Source organism: Ornithodoros turicata, chromosome 3 (assembly GCF_037126465.1).
Source record: "Ornithodoros turicata isolate Travis chromosome 3, ASM3712646v1, whole genome shotgun sequence".
NCBI lineage: Eukaryota > Metazoa > Arthropoda > Arachnida > Ixodida > Argasidae > Ornithodoros > Ornithodoros turicata.
Window position 1 is genome coordinate 65,524,131 of NC_088203.1, and position 19,186 is coordinate 65,543,316.

Sequence of the window (19,186 nt, forward strand, 5' to 3'; positions counted from 1 at the left end):
AAGAGATTCCACCAGTTCGATTCGAACCCACATTGTCCGGTCGCCATAAGGTTGCTTGTGGGTGGAGGTACCGAGTTGCTGCATGTGAACGCGGACTCGAAATTGCTCGAAAGACTTTGGTTTGAGTTGCTTCGAGTTGCTGGGAAAAGTTGCCCCGTGTGAACGCCGGCTTAAAGCGCTGCAGCTGTCCTGCGCTCGCTTTGAAATCTTCTCACCCTAAAAGACACGCCAAGTCTTTCGCCTTTTGCTGGACTACGGCACCGCTCAGTGGAACGTTTCTTGCACACATGTTAGTAAACCAAGCAAACACAGCCTTATCCACGTCGTCAAACGAAGCGGTTTTCAACCGCTTCCTCTGGGCGTTAGTTCCGGACTGTACAGCGTTCACAATGTTTTCTTTGGCCTTGAGGATCGTTGACAGGGAACTCTGTGGAATGTTGAAGCGATCAGCAATGTCCTCCTTCTTCTCTCCGCTTTCAACGGCTGTAATGATGGCTAACTTCTCCTGTAGAGACAGGACCTTTCGTTTTCGACACGCACTCGTGACAACACACGTGGTCGGCGGTCGTGCCCACGTGCAGTCAAGACAGGAAAGAACAGAGAGTTATGGAGGGAGGAAGCGACAGGCACCCGAGGAGGCCGAGGGAGAGGGGGAAGGTGACGTGTAAAAAGCGGGTCATTGACATCGCCAAGGACCGCGGGAAGTCCCCGAGGAGCGTTTCGCTCGGGTTTGACAAAAGTCCGCGGCTTTTTTTGGTCCCGTTTTTTTGGAACATCGTCTTGAAAACTTCGTTACACCGAGAAAGGTCATGGAAGCGACTTCGTTTAATCGAACGAAAAAATACATTGAGTTCAATGGGGAAGAGGTTGAGGAAACAGGAAACTTCGTTACATCGCGGATTTCGTTACATCGGTGTTCGTTAGATCGAGGTTTAACTGTATACTGCTATACATACTATTATATATACTGCACTTTCAGTTCTGCACCTGACTTCTGGACTGTAGTAGTTGTAGAGTCCACGTTTACGCTTCTGGTTGTGCCGATCAGCGACTTTGCGAGAGACATGTTCATTGGCAGCAAAAGAAGTTTGTCGCCTACCATATGGAGGACGGCACTTTCAGGCAGTTCATGCACGTGGTCGCTGGTTGAAGGAGGAGGACGCGGCGGCGTTGGATTTATGTACCGGAGGAAGGACATGGCGGTAATGAGTTGAAAAATACGAAGCTGTCAGGACGTTCACTGTGTCGATGCGAACACAAGAATGAAGGACACAGAAATTCGGCAATGACCCAAATGCCACCCGAGTGATGACCCCTCATTGTAGCACTCTGAGTCAGAAGGCGTTAAAAGGGATGAAACAAAAAAATGTTATGGGTTATTGTCCTTTTGTTAGTTCAAGGTGGAGCGTCCCAAAGACGCCTCATGCAGGGGTGACGCATTGCGGTACCGCGAATTTAAGGTTCCGCGAATAATTGCCTGATCCTGGCTCCTCGCAGCTTTGCGAATTATTGAGCCAGCGGATTTAACCACTTATACGGTATTGCTACATCAGTGTTGTGATTGCTGCGCCAAGTGGCCAAGTCTGCACCAAACATCCTCTTGCGCCGTTAAAAGCGCAGGCAAGCCTCCAGCTGAGGCCCCCCTGGTCGTTTAGCGCGTATTTAGTAGTCACCGGGAAGTGCAAGTCATCGCGGGACAGTAACCGTGTCTTTGACTCGTTCAGTTTCACTACTATTTTGCAAGCGCTAATCTGGTATTCTGCTGTTAAGAAACCCTTTCCTAACATACGTTGTTTGAAGGACGAAACGCTTATGAGTTTGTTGCGGTCAGGCAATAGTAAAGCAATAGAGATAAGATACCCCTACTGGAAGGACTAGGAATATGACAGGATGGAAAATGCAGTTCCAATCACTATCACCCTTGCTTTATTTTTTAAACCATTGCTGTGTTGTCATAACTTGTCTCTGGTGACACATGGCATCACGAACGCCATAACGAAAAGATTACGAGAGCGCTCGTAATAGACCATCAATTAGTTGGTGTTGTGGAAAGAGAAACCTGGAATAAATATTGGACATGTTCAGCCTGTGTGATCTAGCACTATGTGAAAGCACAGTGGACAAACTGACCTTGGAAATAACTAAAAAGATGTCATTTGTTTTAAAAGCACACACAATATGTACTTTTCAACCAGTGAGCTAGCCTTTGCATTTCTTTAAAACTGTTTCGTTGATATTTAGCATGTAACTGCAAAATATCGGCAAAAAATAACCAATGAGAAATTCTTTACAGTAATATATTTTCAATTGTGTATTATACTTCATTGAAATATTCGAATTTTCACTGCGCTGTGTCACTTTTTGCGAATATTGTTGGAAATCCTGGTCTAAATTTTGTCATTACGTGTACCGTAAGCTGCTTCAACTGATTGCAGCACATGACAGTTGTTACAAAGAGTTGGCTTCGGCTTCACTGACCACACCCACGTCACTCTTTAGAAAGTACAGTAGAACCTCGTTAATTCGAAATCACTGAAATTGAACCTCCGGATAATTCGAACTTTTGTCCTGGTCCCGTCCAAGCCACATGTAATTCAATGGGGAGAAACTCTCGGTAATTGGAATTGATCAGCGTATACTCCGCATAATTCGAGCCAACGGTGCTCGTGCGTCGGACAGGAACGGGTGAAAGTGCCTTATATCTCCCTGGTTATTGACCTTCCGTACGGTTCCCATCCTCTTTCTGCATTTTGTGCTCTTCAAGGACGCTTTCGCCTCTTTATGGCAGCAAGGAGCTTACGCGAACGCTTGTGCTCTCCCTCCTTCCTTCTCCTCTTCCTCTCTCTTCCTCTTGAGACCGTGAAGGAAGGGTGGAGGCGGTGCGTTCGCGTGCCGTCACCTGCTTTTATGACTTCGTGACTGCCGATATCGTTGTATAACCCGTTCACTGGCATCGTTTATTTCTCTATCTCACACCAGTTCAGCAAAGACGACAGCGTAGAGGCTGCTAACAGCGATGCTAACAGTCCCGCTCCAAGAAACTGTTGCAAGAGCGAATTACTGACTGCTTTCAACCCTAACTTGCTTCATAATTTTTGTGAACATATAAGTCCTGTATTCCCTTCAAAGTCGTAATGGCCGGCCGCGACACTCTGGCAGTTTTCTTCACCGTAACATTGGTTAGGCATTGGAAACGTAATGACGATTGTGGCGGAGTTCGGCAGCAGTAACGATTTGAATTATGCCAATATAAATGCGTCTTAAAGTGACACCAATACCGCGGACGTACAACTCGACTCGAAGTGTGTCGCAACGCGTCTGCCCGCGCTCCCTGTGCCCAAGCCCCCTTCCAGGAGAGCATCTCCCATTAGTTCGAACTCCGCTTTATTCGAACAAATATCCCGGCCCCTTGAGTTCAAATTAACGAGAGTCCACTGTATATTGAAAATAAAGTGTATATGACTGCACATGATGATGTAGCATATCTGCTCCAAAGCACTGTTTTGTTGCTCCAAAACGGATTTTTTCCTGCTCCAGGAGGTGCTCCATAATGGCTTAGGCCAATCACATCACTGTACATGTACTACACAGGAAGCTACTTCTTGAAGAGTATTTTCTATCAGTGTTCACGTAACCAATTAGCACTGCCATTGCCATATTTATTACGTATTCTAATAGATGCTGCGTATTTTTTGGTTGCAGAGGGACCATTCGACATGTAATGGCGTTTTGAATTATGGAGGACAAGCATTAACTTTCTTTGAAATCCAAATATAACGGTAATTAGTGTAACTTTTGAAAAGAAAGAGGAAGCAGTCACAAAGTCTGTGCAGTCTTCCCGTGAATGTCCTTTTCTTATCCTACGACATAATAGAGGTAATGAAGGCAATAGAAGACTTAACATACCTAATTCACTATAACCGACTATACCTCATTCATAGCTTTCAGTAACAAGTGGCTGGAAGCGGAAAAAAATTGTATAATCCGAAATTCATATAAAAAGAATTAAAACCAAAATAAAAATTGAGGCAAGGAAATAGACAGTGACTGTTCGTTTTCCATGACTGTCGGTGAAAGACGTCTGTCGTAACGCTTTGGGCCTCCGTTTTTGGCCAATGCTGCCCAAATTCGTGAGATGATTCAAAAGGCCCAGCATGTGCTTTCCACCCACGAGTCACACGACAGTGTTCTAAAGTGAGCTTCTCCTAAAGCGTGCACGTTAACACCTCAAGCCGACTTGCGGAATGGTGACGTGGAATGTTGCCAGCAGTTGTCCTGATATGTTCCCTCCACGTGCTCTGGTCACTGTTTTCCCAAGCCACTGCGATGTCACACACGACATGATGTCGCGGTTTATTGTTTTGAGGGGGTAAAAAAGTGGTAAAGCAGAGAAAAGGCGATAACGTTCCAGGCCGCGTAATCCCTTTGATCTTTCTTACCTCCACCACGACCACCAAAGGGAGAGTCACTGCCTGCATTGAATAACATTTTGTAAGGGAGTTCGTGGTGAGGAGTGTGAGGATTTCCCTCCCTTTTTGAAAGAAGGAGCAGCATGACTCGTGCTCTGGTGCATCATGGGTGTGTAGGCGAGCGTCAAGGAACACAACTACACTCTCAAGCAGTGTGCTGTACCAAAAGGTTTATTGAGGATGGAAAGATGGCTAAGGAATGGGCGTGGCATGAGCCAGGTATCAATCTTCGTCAGCGCTGCTACAGCTGCTCCCCCTCCCCAAGAAAAAGGAAGGTGACTGAGGGGGCCTGGCTAGCTCGCCGCGGAGGGCAAGGTGGGAACTGTGATGGGCTGGCAGGGAGTCAGGTAACAGAGTGACCGAGTCGTCTTCCATGTACGCAGGCTTTAGCCAGTCTACACTGACAACCTGTTCACCGTTGTCTGCAAAGAACGTGAAGTGCTTCTAGGCACGATGCAGCACACGAAACGGTCTGGTATAGGGGGCTTGCAAGGCTCACCGTGTACTATCGGTACGCAGGAAGACATGGGAAGCCTGCAACAAGCCATTGGAGACGAAAACAGAGCGAGAGTTGGCGGACCTGAGAGGGAACGTTCAGAGCTGGGAGAGGCTGGAGTGTAGGCGAGTGAGATACTCTTGGTAGCTGTTGGCAGCGTCAGGCTGAGGCACGAGGAGTTGACCGGGGAGGCGCAGAGTGGACCCGTAGACCATCTCGGCAGTGGGACAATAGAAATCAGTCTTCACGGCACAGCGGAGTCCGAGAAGGACAAGGGGAAGGTGGTCAAACCAGTGGGTACGATCTTCATATGCCATGAAAGCAGCCTTGAGCTGCCAGTGAATTCTTTGCAGGGTGGTAAGCTGTGGTTCTCAAGCGTGTGGTACCGAGAAGTTTCAGCAAGCCTGAGAAGAGCGAGGCTTCAAATTGCCATGTGCGATCGGTGATGACCTCCGCGGGCATGGGAACCGCAAACCGGGAAACCCAAGTCAGCAGAAATGCAGAGGCGACAGTTTCCACTGCTATGTCTGGCATGGGGCCAGCAAGTGTACTTGTCGATACACGTAAGGAGATAACGGAGCCACGGGATGGTGGGAGAGGACTGACAATGTCCAGATGCACCTTCTCGAATCTTCTGGCGGATGGAAAGAAGGTCATGAGAGGAGCACGCATGTGACGGTGGACTTTAGCCCGTTGACGGGGCTCACAGGTTTTTGTCCAACGACGGATGTCATTCCGCAATGCTGGCCAGACGTATCTTGCGGCTACGAGATGCTGTGTTGCACAGATGCCCGCATGTGCTAAGCACTGAAGTTGGTAGAAAACTGTGCATCAGAGGGGTCTTGGCACGAAGGGTCGGGGTGTGCTCGTAGAGATGTCACACGTTAGCGGAGTACTGGACGCGGGTAGAAGAGTGTCTTCGAAGCGCGAGCTAGTAGAAGGTGAGCGACGGAGTTCACGCAGCGCAGAATCTTCCTGCTTAAGCGGGCCAAGGTATCGGTGTAAATGGACAGCGTGGGGTTGATCGCACATACGTGACTCAGGGCGTGAGCTGGCTAATTGAGTTTCCCCTTCACGTGTTGGACGTCCATGGTAAATTCTGCCAGGAAAGACAAGTGATAAATTTCACGCAGGGAGTATCTGTGACTGGTCGACATGAAGGCCATTGTCAGCGACTGTGGGCAAGGTGAACGGCCGGCCCTCAGGGAAGAATCGGAAGTACCGGACGGAGTTGTATGCAGCGAGAAGCTCCTCGCCAAAAGTGCTGTATGCGGCCTCCGTGGGCATCAGCTTCTGGGAGAAAAACGCAATCTGCACAACGGTGCCATCATGATTCTGATGAAGGGCCGCGCCGACTGTTCTGTCGGAAGCATCCACCATGAGGCAAGTGGGAGCATGAGGTCTGGCGTGCGCCAAAAGCGTTGCGGATGCAATTTCATGCTTGGCTTTCTGAAATGAGTCTTCTGCGGTCGAAGACCATGACAACGACGTGTGCCTCGCTGAGAGGCAACAGAGGAGGTCTTCGAGAGGACGGAGAGTTCTGGCGGAGTGGGGAATGAAGCGGCGGCAATAGTTAGCTAGGCCGAGGAAACGGCAGAGCTGTTGTGCCGTAGACGGAATGGGGAAGTCTGTGATGGCCTGGACTTTAGAGGGAAGAGGCAGGATTCCTTGCAACGCAATGCGATGCCATGGGATTGTAGCCTTGAGAAGACGGCGCAAAGATGGTCTTAATGCTCCTGAGATGCTGGCAATAAGCAGGTCGTCGATGTACGCCATAACAAAGGGGAAGCCTCGCAGCACGCTGTCAATAACCGCTGGGAGGTCTGCGCAACGTTGCGTAGACCAAAAGGCATTCGCACAAACTCGAAGAGGCCAAATGGTGGTGTGGTGATAGCGGTCTTATGCACATCCTCCGGCGCGACAGGGATTTGATGGTACACCTTCTTGAGGTCTATTTTCGAGAAGACAGTTGCGCCGCATAAATTTGCGGTGAAATCCTGAATGTGCGGGAGCGGATAATGGTCAGGCTTAGTCACGAGATTCAAGGCATGATAATCGCCACAGGGACGCCAGTCGCCAGTGTCTTTAGGCGTCATGTGAAGAGTAGAAGACTAATCGCTGGTTGCAGGTCGAATAATTCCGAGGTCAAGCATGTGCTCGAACTCACTACGCGCTATAGCAAGCTTCTCCAGGGCCAAGCGGCGAGGGCGTCAGTGAACGGGAGGGCCTGTAGTCTCGATATTGTGAGACACGCTGTGGGTGATGGGCTTCTTCCAATTGCTGGCATAGTGAGTTCGGGGAAGTCTTTCAAAATGGCAGCATAATGGGACTGCAAGGGCTCAATAAAAGTTCCGGTCACAGCGTACGAAACAGCGAGAGATGAGGGTATGCACCGAAAGTGCGGTAGAAGTGTCAAGGATCCGACCCTGGTCGGCGTCGACGCTAAGCTTGTAAGCAGGCAAGAAGTTAGCACCCAGGATGGGGGCATCAACAGCCGCGATCAGGAAAATCTATGGAAAGGGTCGACGAAGCCAAAGGTTGAGCGTCAGCGTTGGAGGCGCTCACACTGAGTAGCGGGGGAAACACTCACTTACGCACCCGTGTCAACGAGAAACTTGTGTCCGGAGGTCTTGTCAATGATGTAAAACAAGCGGCTTGTCGAAGAAAGGAGGCCAGTTTCAATTCCAATATTTTCACTTCCAATATTTCGGACTGTGTTTCGGACAGACTGACCAGTTTTTCGTACTCATCTCGCTCCGAGCATGCCTATTTTTTCATACTTTTCTTCTTCCACGAGCCCGAACTGATACATTACAGTGCATTTTGGGACTCGATATTTCGAACCATACCAGGTAGGGATGCATGCTGACCCAGCACATGCATAGAAACGCGACTGCACTAAGGTGCAGCTTAGTAGCATGTGCATTGCCTCTCTGGCCTCTCAAGTTCAGACGCGTTTTGAAACTTCAGCATAACTGACAGAATGTAGACAACATTGCCCAATTATGTCCAGAACTACCATATTTTCTCGAATCATAATACGACTCACCACTTCAGGGCATACACATTTGGAAAAAAAAAAAAAAAGGCAGGACAAGAGGAATAAAAATACATAACACGTGGCCAGCAAGTTGACAGTAGGAAGGTAACTGTTTATTCATCATTGTTAGGCTCACGGAAGCTGTTTTCCTTGTCACTGTCGTCCCAGAGGAGTTCATCCTCTGATCCATCCAGTGTGTTGGATATTGTGCACTTGTTGAACGCGCACCACGATGTCGTCCGGCACATCCCCCAGGCGTCCATCACCCACTGGGCCAAAAGACAGTGGTGCCCGTTTCAGCCGTCCGGTAGGTGTGAGTTCATGATTGCCCTCGGCCATCCACTCCATGTACGCCTTTCGTATCCTGTCTTTCACAGGCTTGTTGATGGAAACATCGAGGGGTTGCAGTTGGGATGTCATCCCCCCCGGGATGACAACAAGGTCGCTTTTGTTTTCGGCAAGCAGTGCCTTGCTTGTGTCGGTTGTGTGGCCCCTGAATGAGTCCACAACGAGCATAGAGCGGGGGCTTGGTAGCGCGACGGGTTGCCGAAACCACACTAGTCGTAGCCACTCATTGAACATGTCCGCAGTCATCCAGCTTTTGTCATTGCAGCGAACGTTCATCCCCGCTGGCAAACATTCGTTCTTCGGTAGAGTCTTTCTGTTGAAAACGACATACCGGGGAAGCCGCTTGCCGTCTGCTGTGCACGCCAACATCACTGTAATTCTCTGCTTCTCGTTGCCCGTCGTCCGTATCTTCACCTCCTTCGCACCGACAGAGTCAACCGTGGTGCTCATGGGCATGTCGAAATAGACGGGCATCTGGTCTGCGTTACCAATTTGACTGAGCATGTACCCGTGCTTCTGACGAAGCTTAATCACGTAGCGTTGGAAAGCCCCTAGCTTCTCCTCGAAGTCGGCAGGCAGCCGCTGGCAAACCGACGTTCGGCGGCGCAGTGAAAATCCAGCCATCTTCATAAAACGTTAGGCCCAACCTCTGCTTGACTTGAAGTCCACGTGAGGTATCCCACGCCATCTTGCGACTTCTCTAGCTTTCGCTTGAATCATTTCACACGTTACGGCGATGCACCTCCTACGCTGCTCTTTGACGAACTCTTCAACTTCTGCTTCCAGCTCCGGATGGCGACCACATTTCGGACCCGTAAATGCTCTCCTCGTGGCCTTGTGGTCCGCAATGCTGTCCCGTTGTTTCAGCTACCTTCTGACGTTCACTTCGGACACTTTGAATTGCCTGGCAGCTGCGGTGTTGTTGTTGGTTTCAAGTGCAAACGCTATCACTTGACGCTTAAACGCAGCGACGCAGCTGTGTAATGCACACGCGTCAACGTCATGGCGAAACCAGTGACAACCGCATGGTTTCGTTTCGTCTCAGCACGGCATGGCACCGGTTGCTCCGCCCATGTGATGTCATCGCCGTCCCACCATCGGTGTCTTCCTGAAGTGCCCCTCCCCTCGCGCGCTCTCCGCTTCTTTCTCTCTCTCGTGGCGCATATTTCTAATCTAAGACGACCCCCGAGGTTGGAGTTGCTGATTTTGGAAAAAACAACTCGTCTTAGATTCGAGAAAATGCGGTAACTGATGCTGACATTGCCGGCCCGGTTCTCGCTCTGCCGCTGAAAGGTCCTGGTGAGAGTGGCAGTGACGAAGCCGTTGCGCCCCCGTCAACCGCGGCGATCCTTACGGCCGTTACTATGCTCATGGAAGTGTATCACGACAAGGCTATGCTAGCAGAAATTCACCGTGATGCATTATGCCATGTCCGCGCTGCGAAGCAAACTCTTGTCGACAGTTATTTCAAGCCACTGAGTGTTCAAATTCCATTTTTAAACAATGCAGATTTAAACCTTTGTCTAAAAATTTTGACTGCTCGATAATTTGGACTGATTTTGTGCCTCCTTCAAGTCCCAAAAAATCTGGCCACGACTGTATTCACAGAGCCTTAAATTCACGATACCGAGGTGTGTCGACCTTGCATCAGGCGTCTTAGAGGCCCCCCACCTTCAACTTCTAAGAAGAAGTTAACAAAAGGTATCACAACAGAGTAATAACTCGTTGCATTTGTCTTCGTTTTGAGCCCTTCTGAATGAGTGGGCTGCGATTCGGGGGTCCTTACTCAGCTGGTATCTGGGTCATTGCCGAATTGCCTTGTCACCCGTCATTCTTGTCACCGCATTGGGCAAATATGATTGCCACTTGATGGGGATACAACATTTCCCACAAACGCAGACCTGCGTGGCAGCATGCTTAAACCCATACACGCTTCCTGGATGATCTAGGTTTACAAGAAACTGGAATCACAGGATGCTGACATCCATGGGGATTCCTGAAGGCTGGACTGCTGTCTCCACTTGCAGCAGAGAACTGAACACTTTGTGAGGCAATGCAGTGTAATACAGTCAGTCCTTTACAACAAATGCCTCTACAACGAAACTACCGAAATAACGAAGTAATTCAGCGGTCCGATTGCCGAAGCACATGACCCATACAACGAAGTTTCAAATGAAATGCTCCCTACACGTGGCAATGGGCCGCGCAGCATGCCATGCAGCGTCGTTTGCCCCTCTCCACCTGAGTCACGCGCCGTGTAGTTTCCGGTTTCCGCGGGTTTTGTGATCGCGTTATCGGAGGACACGGGCGGAGGTCATGTGCCTCCAGAAAACGCGTGGCCACTGACACACTCAAGGGGCCGAACACAAAAAAGAAAGGGGCTGCTGTCTTTTCACTGATAGCGTACTGACCAAAAGTGTGATGCGCCCGTGGTAACAGTGACCTGATGAGCTGGCTAAATAGGGCACAAAATGCATGGTAGATGAAGGTTATTGTCCTTCTAGGAATGTCAAAAAGGGTTAAGAAGCGTTAAGACAACGTGGTCACTGCCAGATTTCGTCAGTCATCCATGATGGCTAAGGAAGGTCCCACGAAACGAAAACAGTTTTCCCTGGAGGAGAAGATAGCCGTCTTGAATGCGGTTGACGCAGGAAAAAAGAAATGCGACGTAGCTAAGGAGTTTGGCGTCAGTGCGTCGACATTGTCAACATTCCTGAAGGACCGGGCGAAGCTTGAAAAGGAATACGGCAACAGCTGAGGTGCACCATCACGGAAGAGAACGCGGGCCGCCAACTTCAAGGATGTCGACAAGGCAGTGTACAAGTGGTTCCTCGAGGTGCAGTCTCAGGATATACCAGTCTCTGGACTGATGTTGTGCACTAAAGCAAGAGATTTTGCGTGCATATATGGAATCGAGGACAGGTTCAAGGGATCCGACGGATGGCTCCGAGCATTTCGCACTCGGCACGACATCATCTTCAGAGGACTTGCCGGTGAAGAAAAGTCTGCCCCACAAGATGTCGCGGCAAGTTGGAGAGAGCAAGAAATTGCGGAAGTGCTTTCCGAGTACGACCCAGAGAATGTGTTTAATGCAGACGAGACTGCATTGTTTGACAAACTGCTGCCCGAACGGACGATGACTGTAAAAGGTGAGAAATGCAAGGGAGGAAAACGATCAAAGGAAAGAGTTACGGTTCTTCTGTGTTGCGACATGACGGGCTCTGTAAAGCTTAAGCCTCTGGTAATCGGAAAGTGCCGAAAGCCACGTGCTTTCAAGAATGTAATCAGCCTCCCAGCTGATTACAACTGGAACAAGAAGGCGTGGATGACCGTGGAAATATTCTATTACTGGTAGACAAGGCTCGACAAAAGGATGAAGAACGAGAAGAAAAAGATCGCTCTCGTGCTTGACAATTGTTCGGCGCATTCGAAGTTTCCTAAAATGACAAACGTGGAGGTTGTGATGCTGCCACCGAACTGTATGTCCCTTCTCCAGCCCTTGGACCAGGGAATCATTCGCTCAGCGAAAGCCCATTATCGGAAAAGGATGCTCGAGCGCATTTTACTTAAGATCAGGAACAAATAAACGAGGCCGACTGACATCAACGTGCGTCAAGCAATTGACGTGATAACCGGAGCATGGTGGAGCATGACGCCTGAGGTTTATAAAGAACTGCTGGAGGAAAGCTGGGTTCAATGAGGAAGGCAGCACGAACCAAGCTGGGGTGTCAGACGACGACAACAACGAGGACGCGTTCATCCTTGATGTGTGGCACGGCTACACAGAGGCATTTGGTATCCCTGACGGACTTGGCCCCGCGGATTTCATTGCCGCGGATGATGAAGTCACAGCGAGGTTTCAATTAAATAGTGACGCAGACATCTGTGAGGAGATTCAGTTTGAGACCCATGCTAGCACGATGGAAGGCACGGACGACGAAAGCAGCGATGATGAAGATCAAGCCTCTATTGCGAAGATAACAGCAGAGGGGGCAGTGGAGATGCTTGAAAAAGTGCAACGCTTCCTATCATCGTGTTCAGATGCTTCAGAGGAACATTTCAGGATGGTCGATGGCCTAAAGTCGTTTTGCTCAGAGAGTGGCTTGAACACACTTGTTCAAAAAAAGATTACAGAGTTTTTTTAGCCTGTACTCAATAAATGACTAAATAAGCTTGCATATGCATGAGCCGTCTGAGTCCATAACCAGGCTGCTTGAATTAGCAGTCTTGACTTGTGTATAGACGTACGCCATACGATTCTTTACATTCAGAAACAAGAACCGCATCGCCCGCGACGGTGACGACACCGGTCATCGGCTCCACGAAGCGTAGTGTAAACAAACCTCCGCGCGGTTCGTATTTGAACTCGTTTCCAGAAATATGTTGTCATAGCGGAAACTGATGCGAAACTTAATGAGGTCTACGACTCTGTGGTCAGACTTAATTTTGGTCGTTTTCACACATGCGTGATAGGTTTCTCCTAGAGTCTACCGTAATCTGACTCTGGTCATCGGAACCGCAAAGCATACCATAAACAGACCACTGCGCGGTTCGTATCTGAACTCGTTCCCAGAAATATGTTGTCATAGCGGAAACTGATGCGAAACTTAAAGGAGCATTAAAGTGGTATCTAACATGGCAAAAAACTGCTGTCGTCTTGTAAAGCAGTATGTGAAAAGCATTCTCCCAAAATATTTTTGTCCAAAGTTGTTTCACCGCAGGGCAATTAATTTGCAAAATCGCCCACACACTCTCTCAAATCACTCACGCTAAGTGTGACGTTTGTGGTAGAGAGCCCCCTCATCCGTTGGTAGAAAAAAACGTCTGCTACGAGCATTGCGAGTGGTTTCTTGTTGACTTCTATCCTTTATATGATTTGTATCACGTTTTCTAAAAAAAGCAAAGCATATATGCAGCCTGACCCAATAAGGTTGCAATCACAAGAGTAATATATCCGTGGCTTCTGTGCAATCTCAGAATTCACAGTAGCAGAAAGCAAGCAATGACGGCGGCATTGTGGTGCCACCTGTTAGCCACTGAACCAACTGTGCGGTCAAAACGGTCAGAGGCTGCACACTGTCAGGAAGCGCTGGGGTTTCACTGTACAATTCGCAGTTAATTTCGGACTGCACCACTCGTTCTTCCCGTGGTGTCTGCGGTCCCAAAAAAACGTGGTTGTGTCGTTGACATCCTTCAAACCCTCCGTTTTGGACATCACGCAGCCGGAGAACACATGGCGTCTCCGAACCGGTAGCAGACGCTCCGGCCTGCGCGGTGTTGCGCACCTCGATCATGTGATCCCAGGTCCAATGAGGAGCGTCCCTACCACTTGCGTCACATAGTGACGCCGCGCGTGGCGGCGCTCATCAGGTGTCTATCGTGAAGGCGAAGGAGGGTGTTTCGCGCACGGGAGGTTTAGGGAGCTATTGCAGGCGTCCCAATTTCGCTACGGTTGCACTAATTGTGGGAAAACTGTTTTCGGCCGCCTGACATTCCATACCGACCAAAAACAGAAACAAAGTTATGTGCCTCTAGACTGCTCCTGTAATATGGCCTACGACTCCGCGGTCGGATTTTGGTCGCCGCTGGAGCGGCAGACGTTTTCACACGTGCATGGTAGGTTTCTCCCTGAGTCTACCCTTGAACTATGGCATCGCGACTACTGCGGTCAGCTTAAGCTGTAATATCGCTGCCCAGTCTTTTTTAACGAAGTCACCTTTACAACAAATATTTTCCGCGGCCCCTTGGAGTTTGTTGTAAAGGACTTTGACTGTAGTGTAAGAAACCGCATACATAAGTTGCCTCAGCATCCTGGGTCAAGTTTCTTACATTTTTCGTTAGCAAATTTTTCTGTACTTGGTTCAAATATTTTATTGAACTTTAAATTCATGAAGAAAAGAGCGCTCGCAAATTTCGTGAAAATTAGTTCTTCATTAAAGTTACTAGTACTTATACAGTACGGTGAACCCTTGTTAATATAATCCCCGTTAATCTGACGTACTCGATTTATGACCGTTTTTCTCGGGAACCGTTCCACGGGCATGTAAATTCCCCACGTTAATATGACAATCCATTTATCAGACAATGACCAAGATTTTACTCACAAGTAGGGTCAAACACAGGCATTATCTTCTCGTTATTTTGACCGCAGCACATGACCTTCAGATTAGCCCCCGGGAGAGGCTACCACGTACCTTGCTCAGAGAGTGACATGCGTTAAAGTAGGGCGTCATGGTTTGAGATGACACCTGAAATCGTTGACCCTGTATTTATACTCATATCGCTTTTCAAACCACCGAAGCGCTTAAAAAGGTGGTGACCATGGGACCAGGTTACAATGTGCTGCTGTCACCACGTTAGGAATGCCAGAACAAAACGGAAGAGGTCTGATTTGGCAGCCGGAATGAAGAGCGACGTTACTCGAAGGAGGCAAGCAAAGTCCTACAGGTTTCCCTTCTTTTCATTATTTTTTATTTTATGAAATAGCTAGCCGACCTGTGGCTGACTTTACCTTTTTTCTTTAATAAGCCTTTATATCTCCCCTACAAGTTGCCTAGGTATTTTTTAGCAAAGAACAGACATTGATAACGTGTTCACGATTGATGATTATCCATCTAGAAAAATGTATTACTGAAAATTGTTCGTAGCAGACTTTGTTAACAGATTTTTCAGAAAACAAATCGTACTTACCTAGGCTTTTGTTATGCATAGCGGCCTGTCCGGTCTGCGGAGGGAACGTTTCTCGTTAATATGACAATTCGCTTGATGACCAAAAACCGTGGGAACGGGAGTGGTCATAATAACGAGGGTTCACTGTATTACAAAGACCTTGACCAGCAACACTGAGCTCCCCCCCCTCATTTTCTCACAGTCAAACAAGCACAAGCAGGAAAAGAATGTGAGGGAACATGACTAAAACATACATGAAAACATTGCCATACATGGAATAACATGGAAAATTGCCCCAGACGTGATGAAACTGAAACTGGGAATGGAAGACATTCGTTTCACATCATAAATGAGTAACCTTACATGCGCGAGCCCCTTGGACTACAGATCGCGAAGCTGCTCCAAAACTCGATTTTTCTCACGCCAGTGGCTGTGCCAGCGCGCTTTGAGGCACTTCCATCATTGGCCACAGCTGAAAGGTGTCCAGTAATCCACACCAGTAGCACAGGAACTGAAGGCCTTTACATGCCTCTTTCCACACCCTTTGTCCTCCATCATCTGTCTGACAGCCCTATAACACAGCTTGGATAATGCATGAAGGTGCACCACATCTATGGCAAATTTTCTAGCAATTCCCTTTATATTATGCAAAAGCACATTGTGGGAACTGCGGCCCACATATCCCGGGTGGTTTGGATTCCGACCCGCCGCAACCCCGAAGGACACCCAACACAGCACATACCTGCTAACTCTCCCGGATTTCGTTCAGTCTCTCGTTTGTACGGATGCGTCCTCCAATCTCCCGGAAAATTGGGACTTGGAGCTTTCTTTCTCTCGTTTTCCTTTGTGACGTGTGACTTTGTGAAATGTGACGTGGCCCCCCCACCCCCCGCGCTGCGGGTGATCTCTTGTGCTTGTTCAACTGTGGGAGGAGAAAAAGGGGGTGCTCAGTGAGATTGGTCAAGGTTTTTGTAATCGTGCAGTTGCAAGTTAACACTTGTCCTGTGTAGTTCTCCTTATGTCTCTTTTCGTTGTCGCGCTAAGTCTTGTCATGTGTTCCCACCGACTCACCGAGCACTCTACGCTGGTAAATGCTAACTAGGGCAGTGCTTCTAGGTAAAGCTTGAATTGATGCATGTCGTCAGAATTGGTAAGTTGCGTTTGGTCGTAGACAGGTGCGCTGCACTGTTAAGTGCTTTAGACGTCGTTTAATCATGAAATATTAGGACAGCAGATTGAGTCATTTCATGTTGCACCACGAGATAAGGCACCTACAGAACTACACCACAAACCTTTACTTAAATTGGATACCGGCCTCAGTGGATCAGTTGGTAGCATGTTCACCTACTGATCTCAAGGTTTTGGGTTCAATTCCGGCCGAGGACGCCGGCAACTAGGTGGCAGTGTACAAGTTGCTTAGGCACACCGTCTTTTGCAAGAGACATTAAATACGGTGTGCCACATCGTGAGCTTTCGGCACATGTTAAAGAACCCTCAAGTGGGCAAAATTAATGCACAGATGACCCACTGTGACATCGCTCATGATCATAGTTGTCTTGCGATGTAAAGCCACAAATTACTGTATCTTTTATTGGATTGGATTGAATTTGTCTCAGTATTGCACACATTGGAAAAGAAAATCCGCCAAACTTAGCTGGTAGATACCAGAAATGCCAGATGTGCACAACATTGGACTAGGTGATGGATGACTCGAATATATTAGACTGAAAAAATACTTGTGGAATTGAATGTGGAACACATGATTGCTGTATTCGCCCGAATATCGAGTACTTTGTATCTTCGCACAGCCCTGCTGCAATGTTGCAATGAGCAAATTATTATGTGGGCTAGTACTCCCTTAATTTAATGCAGCTTGTGGTTATGTGGTCTAACCGTTTTATCCTATGCTAATTCGTGTGCTCTACTGTAGCTCCCATTAGAGCCAGCGTACCGAAATGTTTTTGTGTGTCACTGATGATTGAAGCAAAGAAGATGATGAAAAAAATTCAGCTAGAAGCTAGCTTTGATGGTTGCCTGTTGCTAATTTGTCCAGACTGACACGACTTCCTCAGTGACTTACAGAAGCCACCACCTTCTCATTTCCTTTTATGTTCTCTCTGCTACATGTTTGCTCACATGCTTGTGGAGTTGTAGTTGGTGGCTTGTGACAGCCTATATACGCACATTGAATATAATACAGAAATTGGGCAATAACATATGCAACGTAGAGCTTCTGTGAGTTTGTCTGTATGTAGTGATGAAAGAAAGAACAGTGAAGATAGATTGAAGCAGAAGCCCCAGGTTGGGAGCTGCTTCGATCTACGTTCACTAGATTGTTGTGTTTTCTACTTTTCAATTTAAGGATTTGTTGCACAGGCATAAAAGATTGCCTCGTTTATTTTATTGATTTGGTAACATACTCAAAATCTCAGCAAACTTTAGGTGTGAACATCTGGAGGGAAAGATGAAGGAGAGAGCTTGAAAAGGGTGATGTCATTGGGGGTCTTGCTAAGTCAGCAAGAAAGCCATGCTGTAGTGTGGTGTAATCTGTAGCACATCTGGCCTGTAGTCATAGGTTGTAAATGGTGCATCAGTATGCTAAGGACTAGGTAGAGCACATGTACACACTGCATGTGATGTGACATATGCATGCCATGTAGGGGTTCTATATGAAGAAACAGCAAGCACCAAAATTTAAAACAAAATCATTTGATAACTTTCTTGTGGTCCCATTGCAAAATAAACTAACTTCAAGGCCGTTCATACCAAACCTTTCTCATACAAAAAGCTTCAAACTATTTGTTCAGTGTACTTATACATCAAGTATCTCACCTCCTGCAGAAACTAGATTAATGTATTTGCCCAGTTATATATGCTTCTGACAGAACCCTTTCCAACCCTTACATCTTGAAGGAGGCTATACTCATTTCCAGGGATCTACTTTGCCCCTCTGTTTCATCTGTGATGATGTGGTTATTAAGTGTTATTTGCTTAACTATATATCTGTTTCTACAGAATAATAAAATCAATGAAGCTAACCTCAAGTTGGCAGAAACCAAGTCAGGAGTGGCAGAGATGAAAGCACAGATTGATGAAATGCGAACTGAACGAGACCACAAGATGAAAGAGCTGACTGAGCTGAAGCTGGAGCTTAAGGTTTGCCATTCCGTTCACCTTGCTAGTTTGTGATCAACCATTACTGTGAAACGTTGCAACCACTGGCAAGTTTGAGGAAACGGCAGTCACTTATTTAATGAAATTTTACTTATTTTTCTGTTCGGGTCATTCCACATCAAACACATCAAACACTCCAATGTGTAGAGTGGGGACTCCAAATGGGACTCCTCACAGTAAAACCTTTAAAGAATTTTTTGTTTTTCTATATGTGATATGGTGCCTACATAAAATTACAAGTTGAACTGTTCATGCTCAGTGTGCTGTGAACAAAAGGTGATGCTTTATGGATGAGACTTCTTCATTCTAAGGTCTTAATCTGTATAGTACTTTTCTCATCTAAAAATACAGGTGTCATGGTTGATGACAAATATTTCAAATAATGAATAATTTTAAGTGATTTTTGAAAGCTCCTTTTTGACAGTTGGAATCCTTAGGAAAAGACTCCAATGAGAAGCTGCTCTGTGAGCTCTCTATATTTCGGACCCTCGTCACATACCATGAACATGTGACCTCCAAAACTTGCACTAAAATTTTTTAGGTGGCTTTCCTTCCGACACTTTGGTTTCCTTAGGGGGATGGTGGCAGCGCTGTTTTGGTTTGTGTTGGCGTTCACGCAGGTCAGCACATCCTTTGCGGATAATAAAGGTCTGTCTGTCAGCACACTCTGGTATGATGTTCATATTCGTAGCTCTGTCTTGGGAGTTTATTTTGGGCACTACATTATTTCGGTACCCACCAGTGTCTCGAATATGTCTTCCACGACACCTAATGGGACTTCTGCTTGGATGCTACAATATTACATTATTTTGTAAGCATGTGGATTGCTCATTGTGTGCGGAATTAGAGAGGAATGCACGTGCAAGTGAAATACACACAGCTTCACTGGCTGCTATGAATTGTACTTTACATACGGTGAGCCATGTTGTTATCAAAATAGAATGACTCCTCTCCAAAATGTTGAGTTACACCATGGTAAGCTTGGGATTC

General features: G+C 47.4%; 1 protein-coding gene across 11 annotated transcripts in view; it reads left to right on the top strand.

Moving 5' to 3' along the window:
* The window catches only part of LOC135388552 (intersectin-1-like), a 337,751-nt gene that overhangs the window by 126,346 nt on the left and 192,219 nt on the right, over positions 1–19,186 (top strand). For all 11 annotated transcript variants that reach the window (XM_064618160.1, XM_064618162.1, XM_064618161.1 and 8 more), the window contains one exon: positions 18,038–18,178. In XM_064618160.1, coding sequence (XP_064474230.1) covers positions 18,038–18,178 — 141 coding nt within the window. The remainder of the gene's footprint in view (positions 1–18,037; positions 18,179–19,186) is intronic.